At 47.8% G+C, this 11,085-nt stretch overlaps 1 protein-coding gene across 1 annotated transcript in view; it reads right to left on the reverse strand.

Moving 5' to 3' along the window:
• JKAMP (JNK1/MAPK8-associated membrane protein) overlaps positions 1-10,506 on the reverse strand; it is a 14,608-nt gene extending 4,102 nt beyond the window's left edge. Inside the window, exons 1-5 of the mRNA XM_015423084.1 lie at positions 10,294-10,506; positions 9,148-9,236; positions 7,083-7,237; positions 5,425-5,631; positions 1,051-1,232 (exon numbers count right to left, since the gene is read on the reverse strand). Coding sequence (XP_015278570.1) covers positions 1,051-1,232; positions 5,425-5,631; positions 7,083-7,237; positions 9,148-9,236; positions 10,294-10,297 — 637 coding nt within the window. The 5' untranslated portion in view covers positions 10,298-10,506. The remainder of the gene's footprint in view (positions 1-1,050; positions 1,233-5,424; positions 5,632-7,082; positions 7,238-9,147; positions 9,237-10,293) is intronic.
• Positions 10,507-11,085: the final 579 nt, after the last annotated feature.

Raw genomic sequence — 11,085 nt, forward strand, 5'->3', positions numbered from 1 at the left:
ATGAAGGGAGCTTTGAGTCTCAAAAGCTTCTGCCCCGGGAATCCTGTTGGCCTTTTAGATGCTGCTGGACTCAAACTGTGCCTTCCTCTCAGCCTGCCTGACATTCTGTGGCCAGCGTACGGGAGGCTTCACTTAGGCCTACCCATTTTCGGCAAAGAGCATAACATTCCCCAGGTAGATTCCCAAAATATTTGATCAGCCCAGGCTGGCCCGATCTTGTCAGGTCCCAGAAACTAAGCAGGGTTGGCCCTGGCTAGTATTTGGACGGGAGACCTCGAAGGATCAGTGTTCCCTCTCAGCTGAGTTAGTGTGAGCTAGCTCACAGTTTTTGAGTTTCTGGCTCACAAATTTTTGTCTTAGCTCCAGAAGGATGGCTCCAGAGCAAACTAATGTATGCAGCAGCCAAATCGCTCGCTCATAAGTTTAATACCAGTAGCTCACAAAGGAGAATTTTTGCTCACAAGACTCCACGGCTTAGAGGGAGCATTGCCAAGGATTACCGGGGTCGTGACCAGTGTTCCCTCTAAGCTGAGTTAGTGTGAGCTAGCTCACAGTTTTTTAGCCTCTGGCTCACACATTTTTGTCTTAGCTCAGGAAGGATGGCTCCAGAGCAAACTGATTTATGCAGTAGCCAAATCACTCGCTCACAACTTTAATGCCAGTAGCTCACAAAGTAGAATTTTTGCTCACAAGACTCCACAGCTTAGAGGGAACATTGACACAGAGGTAGGCAATGGCAAACCACCTCCTGCCTTAAAAAACAAGTCTAGCTCACCACCGAGTGGTGCACAACGCTAAAAGAGCTAGACTCCTGGCTGCCAGGCAATTTTAGGATCTCCTGGCTAGACTATACGCACTGCCATACAATAATTATTATTATTAGCCTTTTCCCAAAAAGAGAGGAGCCAACGGCTTGGCTGTGCAGAGGATATTTGTGCACTGCGGTGATTTCTACTGCATACACCGGAAAGCCAGTTTCCTTTGCCCGCTGCAAAACACGCCATCCCCTTGCAGGCTACGGCTGTACCACTGGAAAATAAGATGACTTACACAGCAGGCCCCCTCCGACTGCCTGAAGCAACGTAAGGATCGGGAAGAAGTAGAGAGCGGCGTAGATGCTCTTAAACCGATCCGACTTCCCCAGCCCGCAAGCGATTTTCTTCACCAAGAGTGGCCGAAGCAGCATCATCAAGACTAGGCAGAAGGCGTAATATATAAACACAATGGTGTACCTGCAAGAAAAGGAAAAGGGGGTTGGGAAGTATCCGAGCACAAGACTGCAAGGCTGAAAGCTGCAAGCCGACGTCTTCGTATGGCCGACAGTCACAAGACAAGGGCCTGGGTGCCGCTACTCTGACATCCGCCAGTCCTGCCCCTGCTGTGGAGCACCAACCGACACCGTCTGCCTCACCAGCCTTTTCCTTGGGTACCTGCCAAAATCAGGTTACTGTCCCTGGAGAATTTACACCCTAAGGCACTGCAGTCTGTGCAATTTCCATCTCCCCTTCCTCCTAGACGTCTTTACACAGAAAGTGATTCCCAGTGTGGAATCCGCTGCCAGAGGATGTAGTGATGGCCACAGGCATAGACAGCTTTAAAAGAAGGGGGCTAAATAAATTCATGAGGGATAAGTCTATCAATGCCTACTAGCCATGGTGATTGAGGGGATATTCAGAGGCACTAATCCTCTGAATCCCAGAAGCCAGGAGGCAACATCGGGGGGAAAGGCCTCAGCCTCTCTGCCCTGTTGCTTGCCCTCTGAAGGACCTGGTTGGCCACTAGGTGTGACAACAGGATGCTGGCCTAGATGAACCGCAGGTCTGATCCAGCAGGGCTTGTCTTCTCTTCTCTCATTTCTGCAATTTGTGTGTTTGTGGGGGGAGATCTCTACCGTAACCCTACGCACTTCAACTTCTGAACTAATAGTTCAATCTTTAGGCATCAAGGAGCTATGCAGATGGTGTGAGAGTTTCTAGGGATTAAACACACGCCAAGCAAAGGTGCACCAGTTTTACAGCAACCACAGTGCCGTTCAGACAAATCTGGATCCCAGTGTGACGGCTTGCAGTCAATGCTCCCTCTAAGCTGTGGAGACTTGTGAGCAAAAATTCTACTTTGTGAGCTACTGGCATTAAAGATGTGAGTGAGCGATTTGCTGCTGCATAAATTAGTTTGCTCTGGAGCCATCCTTCCTGAGCTAAGGCAAAAATGTGTGAGCCGGAGACTAAAAAACTGTGAGCTAGCTCACTCTCACTTGGCTTAGAGGGAACACTGCTTGCATCAGTGTTCCCTCTAAGCTGAGTTAGTGTGAGCTAGCTCACAGTTTTTTAGTCTCCGGCTCACACATTTTTGCCTTAGCTCAGGAAGGATGGCTCCAGAGCAAACTAATTTATGCAGCAGCAAATCGCTCACTCACAACTTTAATGCCAGTAGCTCACAAAGTAGATTTTTTGCTCACAAGTCTCCACAGCTTAGAGGGAGCATTACTTGCAGTCCTATTGGGTCGGAAGCACCGGATGTATGAAGTAGGGGCTCCACATTGGGCGTGGCTCCCATAATATTTGCAAGCGGCCCACTGCAGTGAAGTGAAGAGGGCAAATCTTCCACCAAAGTGTTTTCCCATCTCCGATATCTTACCATGCTAGCAGTCCTGTGCAGTTCGGGAAGTGCCATTTAAAGAGAGGCTGAGAATGGCTTGAGATCCAAAGAAAACGAACCGCTTCGCTGGCTACCCAAATGGAATGTGCTGATTATCTACCGTTATTTGGCCAACAGGGCAGCCAGACTTACGTTGGGGTTCGCTTTTTTTTTTGGTAAATACAAGCACTTTAAACTTGAAAACACGAGCATCTGAAAACTCCCTGGGTCTGAGACGTTTCTCAGAAAGCTGGTGACAAATACTAGAGAGTGAATGGTAGAAGACGTTGAGGGGAAGAACTTTTAAGGACAGTGATTTATGAATACGTGAAGTTGCCTTACGCTGAATCAGACCCTTGGTCCTTCGAGGTCAGTACTGTCTCCAGGGTCTCTGGCAGAGGTCGCCTGCTGCTTGGGCCTTTCCCCCCTTTTTAAAATATATTTATTTCAGTTTTAAAATGCATTACATCATGCATATAAATTCTACGCATAAATATAACCATTACAGAGTTCCACAACATCTCGTTTAACTTATTACATCTTCTTAAACCATTTATAAAACTTTTCCCACCTATTAGAGAATATCGTTGTATCTTTGTATTGTAATAATGTGGTTAACTTGTCCATTTCAATCACTTCCTGTATTTTAAAGATTAAATCTTTTTTAAACGGTATCCCCCTGCTTGGGCCTTTTAACGGGAGATGCCGGGGACTGAACCTGGGACCTTCTGCATGCCAAGCAGAGGCTCTACCACTGAGACACGGCCCCTCCCCAACACAGGAAGCTGCCTTGTACTGGATCAGACCACTGAGGTCAGTCGAGGTCACTATCGTCTACTCAGACTGGCCGTGGCTCTTCAAGGTCTCAGGCAGAGGTCAAAAACAACATCAGTTTGGTGTAGTGGTTAAGTGCGTGGACTCTAATCTGGGAGAACCGGGTTTGATGATAGTGTGTTCGTGGAAAGATGGAAGCGTCTGTATGAATGGATTAATTCAATGTGAGGACTTAAGACTCCAATGTATCCAGGAATACCTATGTAAATGGATGTATATTTGATGGGAAAAAATGAAAATAAATATTGGAAAAGGGGGGGGGAGGCTCTTAAGGGTTTGAGAGCAACACACCTTCGGGACTGCCTCTCCTGGTACCCTCCTTGAAGAGCCTTGCACTCAAGCTGAAAAACACCTACTGGAGATCCCTGGCCCGAAAGATACCTGGCTGTCCTCAACCAGGGCCAGGGCTTTTTCCGCCCTGGCCCCAACCTGGTGGGACTCTCTGCCAAATGACATCCGTGCCTTGCGGGACCTCGTCCAGTTCTGCAGGGCTTGCAAGGCGGAGCCGTTCCACCAGGCTTATGGTTGCGGACAGCAACGGGTTTTAATCAGCCTGGCCTCTTCTTCCACCCATTTCCCCCCTTGGGGTAAGGACAAGTGACATTAGACGCCATCTGGATTGTTACTGTACATGTAACTGCATTTATATCTGTTTTTAATTAACACATTTGAAATTATATTTATATTAACTGTATTTCAAATTGTTGTACACCGTCCTGAGCCTCAAATATGGGGGAGGGTGGTCTCAAAATTTAATAATAATACTTTCCCAGTGAAGAAAGGTTAAAGCGCTTGGGGCTCTTTAGCTTGGAGAAACGATGGCTGAGGGGTGACATGATTGAGGTTTATAAGATTATGCATGGGATAGAGCAGGTCGAGAAAGAAGTACTTTTCTCCCTTTCTCACAATACAAGAACTCGTGGGCACTCCATGAAATTGCTGAGCGGTCGGGTTAGAACGGATAAAAGGAAGTACTTCTTCACCCAAAGAGTGATTAACACATGGAATTCACTGCCACAGGAGGTGGCGGCAGCTATAAGCATGAACAGCTTCAGGAGGGAATTGGATAAGCATATGGAGCAGAGGTCCTTCAGTGGCTATTAGCCACAAGGTATAGATAGGAACTCACAGGCTGGGGCAGGTGATGCACTGTATTCTCGGTGCTTGGGGGGGGCAATAGTGTCCTGGCCCCACTGCTGGACCTCCTGAGGGCACCTGGTATTTTTGGCCACTGTGTGACAGAGTGTTGGACTAGATGGGCCATTGGCCTGATCCAACATTGGCTTCTCCTATGTTCTAATAATAATAATAATTAAAAAACAATTATTGGGCTGCGGTGGCTCAGTGCTTAAGACACTGAACTACAGACCAGAAGGTTGGTAGTTCAGGAGTTCAAGACCTGAGTGTCTAGTCATGCTGGCCACATGACCATGGAAATGTCTTCGGACAGCGCTGGCTCTTCGGCTTGGAAGCGGAGATGAGCACAGCCCCCTAGAGTTGGATTCAACGGGCTTTTGAGCAATGGAAACATTATTATTATTATTATTATTAATAATAATAATAATAAAAGTAGCAAAGAGCCCCCTATAGAAACACAGAGCTGGAAAGGACCCTAAGGGTCATCTAGCCCACCCTTCCTGCACAATGCAGGACATTCACAGCAACATCCCCGCAGCCCTCCTCTGAGTGACCCCTGCTCTGTGCCCAGGTGAAGGCAAAAAAAAACCCTCCAGGATCCCTGGGCCAATCTGGCCTGGAGAACAATTCTGGGTCTGACTGACCACTGAGACACAAGCTAAGCTACAGTGGTGTTAAGTAATTCACACGGGAGCTAAACACCAGGAAGACCGGTCTGGGGATCACGATCAATGATTGGGTCATTCACAAAACCCACAATGCGTCACAGCCATAGCCGTCATGAGAGAGACCACAGGAGAGGGTGCAGAGACTCACAGAGGGTAAACGGCTTCATGGGTGCAGTGGATCGTGGTGACGTAGTCCGGGCTCGGGTTGTAAAGCATGGTGTACCAGTCGGACAGCATCTTCACCTTGCACGACCGGATCTGCAGCAAGCCCATGGGATCGCTCACGAGCAGCGTGACAATTGCCGCCACGCTGCATTCGATTAAAGCTGTGAGGTGCTGGAACAGGGCGCTGGAGCTGGAGGGAGGGAAGGAAAATCAGCTTTGCAAATAAAGCAAACTGTTTCTGAACTCCTAACCGCTTCTTTTGAATGCCCTGAGAATAACGGGGCTGGAGCCTACCGCCCTGCTTAGCCAATGTCAGCGCCTTCCTCTGGCACAAGAGGCTGATATTAGCTGTGCAAATCGGCAGAATATATAACCCATTATGCATGCAAACACGCTGGGTGACGGTTACGCCAAATTGCTAGAAAGCACTCACACACTCATTAAGGAACCGATTAAAGCAATTACACAATACCTCCCCTTCCAAAGCCTACTGATTCCCTTACTTTGATCCACACGTCCCTTCTGACATCACAGAAACCTTGCTTTGAACAAAAGCGAAATGATGTCAGGTAGCCCCGTCATAGATCTGGAATGTGGAGGGGTATCCGCCTTCTCGTTCTCAGCTCTTTCCTGCCCAGCTACTGTGTGCTATCTTACGCTCGACCTTGCAGGTGTTCCAGCAACTGCTTCTACGGCTGGGAAAGTTAACGGCTTTTCTGCTATGCTCGCTTGCTTTGCAGCGCGTGCGAACTATATCCATTGGCTTGTGCTTGGGGAGGGGGGGGGAATGTTTGATTTCACTATAAGTCAGAGGCCCTTATACTGAAGGCTATTCCTGACACAGTCTGTACACGTGTTCTTTAGTACTGGAACCACTAACAAACAGTTATCTTCTTATGAAGCCCTGTGTGGTGTGACCTGACTGAGAAGCCTGACAAATGTTCAAGCCCCATTTTGCCAAGGACGTAGAGGAAAACCATTAAGGGGAAGGAACACCTTCTTTATGAAAAAAGGTTGAGGAGGTCAGGCATCTTTAGCTTGGAGAAACCACTGAGAAACGACAACATGATAGAACAAAATTATGCATGGCATAGAGAAGGTAGGGAGAGAAGTACTTTTCTTCCTTTCTCACAATACAGTAGCTCATGGGCACTCAATGAAATTAATGAGCAGTAGGCTTAGAACAGATCAAAGGAAGTACTTCTTCACCCAAAGTGCCGCAGGAAGTGGCGGCGGATACAAGCATACGCAGCTTCAAGAGGGGATTGCATAAACATATGGTCCATGGGTGGCTATTAGCCACAAGGTATAGATGGAGCACTCTGTCTGGGGCAAGTGACGCTTTGTCTTCTTGGTGCTTGGGGGGGGCAACAGTGGAAGGGCTTCTGGAGTTCTGGCCCTCCTGGTGGACCTCCTGATGGCCCATGGGTTTGGGCTACTGGCCTGATCCCACGTGGCTTCCCTTCTGTTCCAACCAGACTTTGTTTCTAGAAATTAGTGCGGTTTGCATTTTAGAAAGGAGGATGGGAGCAGGGGGCAACCAAAGAACCAAGCCCCCGCCCCCAAGGCAAAGATAAATAAATAAATTACGTTTAGTCTCTCATCAGAGGGAAACAGGATTTGACTTTAATCAGCGCTTGCCTTTTTTTGCCTGAATACCACTCAATGAAGAACCAATGCAAAATCAAAGGAAGCATCGCCATAAAGCCGAGATAAAGCCAGTCGTAGCGTTCTGGCGATCCCTCGCACGGCCGGCAGATTTTGTGGTCATCTGTTCTTTGTCCTCTGGGACACACCTAAAGGGAATCACCAGAGATCATTTTATACAAAATGCTTTACTTAAACGCATGTTTTCTAGAGGACAGAAACATCGGGAAATATTTCTTTCTAAAAAGTGGAAACTTAGCACAGCACACGATATATTCATGCCACCCTTTCTCCTGCTCTGTACCATCTATTGCAGGAGTGTCGAACTTATTTGTTATGAGGGCCGGATCTGACATAAATGAGACCTTTTGGGGCCGGGCCACGTGTGTCATAAAATGTAATGCCAGGTAGTGGAGACATAAACTTTATAAAGGACACAAACACAAAGGGTTTTTGTTTTACTTAAAATAAATCATGCTTAAAACATTAGCACTCTTGCAATATTGTGTTTATTTAATAGCCTGATAACTGACACCTCTTGCTCTGAATTAGTGCATCAAAATGTCTGTGCTGTTGCAATCTCGAGTATGCTGTAAGCTGCAAAACTATGATGACGCAACAACAGCAGAACTGGAAGAAGCATGAGACAGCCAGTTCCACTGCGGGCCTGATAGAAGCCCTCCGGGAGCCTTATCTGGCCCCCGGGCCGCATGTTTGACACCCCTGATATATTGCAAAGCTAAACCTGCTCTAAGTTAACAGTGTGGGCTCCTTAAAATTGCAAACGCTGTCACTGCTGATAGATCACAGGCTAGCACAAACGGCTTTCTCTCCATTGTGGGGTGCGTTGCTGCATCATAACAAGCATATGGAACCAACAACCTGAAGAGATGGAAGTGGGAGAGAAGCAACCCCTCCTGCCCTTCCCCGTAGCTGGGACTTGGACGGCCAGCCTTACAGAGGCGGCTACTTGAGGCCTAGATATCATTTTGAAAATTGCCTAGGAGAAAAAGAATACCAATCGAATACTTTCATTTCCCTTATAAGATGTGTTTGTGATTTGAGAAGCAACGTCCCAAGAAAGAGAAGAGCAGGACGAGAAGATGGTACTGAGCAAAGAAATAAAAGCACCTATTTTTAGTTTACCACTCTAGTTTTAATTGCATATTTTATTTGTATATTTATTGTTTTATCTCTGTTGTGAGCTGCTCTGAGCCCATCATGGGATAGGGCACGATATAAGCACAATTATTATTATTATTATTATTAATAATAATAATAATAATAACAACAACAACAACAACAATAATAGCAGCTCTTTTTTGGTATTTTTTGTGTGTGAGAGTGTGTGCGCGCCTGGAAGTCATGGTGACCTCTGGTGAGTGACCCCTACTGGGGGCCTGGAGGATATTCAGAGAGGGGGCTGGATAGGGCCTGCCCCCACCTCTCGCCTCTGGTATTCCAAGGAGGTCTCCCATCTAAGTACTCACCAGAGTTGACCCTGCTTAACTTTCTTGATCTGATGAGATCAAGCTTGCCTGGGCCACTCTCATACTTTTAAGGCACCCATACTCTGAGGTCTTTAGGATGCAGGAGGACTCTAGGTTTGAGTAAACTGCTGTAGTTTATTCACAGAACACTATACGGAATGAATATCAGACAAATTATCATTCACTTGTAGCAGAGCACGGTTTGGTGCTATGAGAACGGGTCCACAGAATCCTCATTCCCCCCTCACCTCAAAATTAAATACTTATACACCGCAAACTATAGTACATTAGTCTGAGCAAACTACAAGCTGCAGTTGATTATCTGCCCACCACAGCAAAACTAAATTAAATGCTACCTGCAAAGCATGCCAAAAGATATGCTTTTTAAAAAACATATCCTCACACGCAGGAGACATCAATTCCTAATCCACCGCAAATGTCCCTGGTTGGTCCTGCAAGGGAAGTTTCCCGCAGATCTCTGTACAGAGCCCATGGGATTCGTCTCAGGCCAAAATCTTACCCTGGGTCCACTGCAAATGTTGAAGAGGCTTTCGGAACCCTGTACTTACCCCACAATCTCCAGGATGTTCAGTCCCATTGACAATTGCTACTGTCCTCCCACAATAAAGTCCAAAGCAGGCTTGCTGAATGGCTACAGCTTTCACAAGAGACAAAAAAGAGACCAGAACTAAAGTTACCTGTAGGTGCAGAGGAACAGCCGTTTAAACATTTAGTACTGAGGACATCTTCTGGGCGTGGAACAAGAGTTATTGTGGGTGTGGAGGGGTTGGTATTTGTGAATTTCCTGCCTTGTGCAGGGGGTTAGACTAGATGACCCTGGAGGACCCTTCCAATTCTGGCTTGAGGTGCACCCAAAGCCTCTGCCCACCAGTGCCTGCCATTCCTCATGAGGCTGGTGCAAAGATGTTACTACTGGAGAAGCACTGCAGATCAGCACATGAACCCGTGGCTTATCCTGAATCAGGCAGGGACAAAACGAGCAAAAAACTTAACCTTAACACTAAAATTCAGAACCTAACAAAGGTTAGTAAAATGTGAAAAAGAGGGCCAATATTAAAAACTAAATGTAAAAGATATATAGAAAAAGCTACATGTATTTATTAAGGACAAATTTTAAACATATACAAGGGCCCATTCACATCAAATAACATACCAACACACACGGGCTTTAAAAACCTGACCTGACGCAGTACCTCCACACCATCCACTACCTGATCCTTTTTTATGCTGGAGATGCCAGGAATTGAACTTGGGACCTTCTGCATGCCAAGCAGAGGCTCTTCCACTGAGCCATACTCCCCCCCCCAACCACACACACATGTTGCTACTGAACCTAGCTGGAACAAACTGGGCAATAGGGCCGGTATTCTTTCCTCCCCCTCCCCAAACCCCCATCACATTCTTCCTAGCACAGAGTTGCCACCACTGTGTGAGCCAGTTTGGTGTAGTGGTTAACTGCGCAGACTCTATTCTGGGAGAACCGGGTAGCAAGAGATCTCCAGCCCCCACCTGGAGATGGGCACGCCTATTCCGGGAGATCTCCCGCGCCCGCCTGGAGACTGGCAACCCGATGCGCTATAGGAAAGGAAACGGCCCAACGGCTCATTGGAAAAGATGCAGCCCGACGACGACCAGACTCGCTCCTAACACAAACGAGCCTCCGATATGCGAGCGAGGCCGTTAGCCAAACTCACCCATCCTCCTCCACCAGTTAACAAGGCAATCATCCGGGTCCTTTCACTGCCCCGAAACAGACGCTTGCTATATGCGTCACTTCCGTTCAGTTTCACCCACTGTTCGTTGATTGGTCGGTTCGCTGAGGTGTGTTTTTTTAACTGTACTAAAGAAGTTGGCTGCGACTTGACGGCACTCAGTGATACCATTAATGTGAAAGCGCCTTCCTTTTATTCATTGATTCCACTTCTTCACGCGAAGAGGGCGTGTTCTGTTCGACCGAAGTACGTTCGCCATTGGAGGAGGGGCTGAGGGACCCGAATCCTACTGGGCGAGACTCGAGTACGAAAGGAGGAGGCGTGGTTTTCCGTCACGGCCTCTCGCCGTACTTGTCATTTTTTATTTCGCAGCACAGAGGTTAGAAAAGCTTGGCATGCAGCCCAAACTTCCGGTACCCGTCGGCATCCTTTCGCCCGCGCTCTTCACGGACAAGGAATCCATTGGCCCGCGAGTATCCCTTTGCATTGGCAATCAGGAGTCTCCAAAAGGCCCGGCTGCGTGGAAGCGGATAAGTCTCGCCCTCCAGTCTATTCGCGCTCTGCCACTCAAACGAGCGAGGAAACCCTCGGCCGTGAACCGGAAGCGTCGTGCAGAATCGCAATCGCGTCCGTCTCTAAGCGAGGCGACCCATTTCCCCCCTCCCACCCGCCACCTTCCTCACGCGCCTCGCCGACCAATCGCGTCTGGGGAACGCCCACTCGTCTGGCCAATCGGCGTCCAGCAACCCGTCGACGGACCGTTTAGGGAAGAAC

This window comes from Gekko japonicus, unplaced genomic scaffold (genome assembly GCF_001447785.1).
Source record: "Gekko japonicus isolate JY-2015 unplaced genomic scaffold, Gekko_japonicus_V1.1 scaffold345, whole genome shotgun sequence".
In the NCBI taxonomy this organism is placed as follows: Eukaryota; Metazoa; Chordata; class Lepidosauria; order Squamata; family Gekkonidae; genus Gekko; species Gekko japonicus.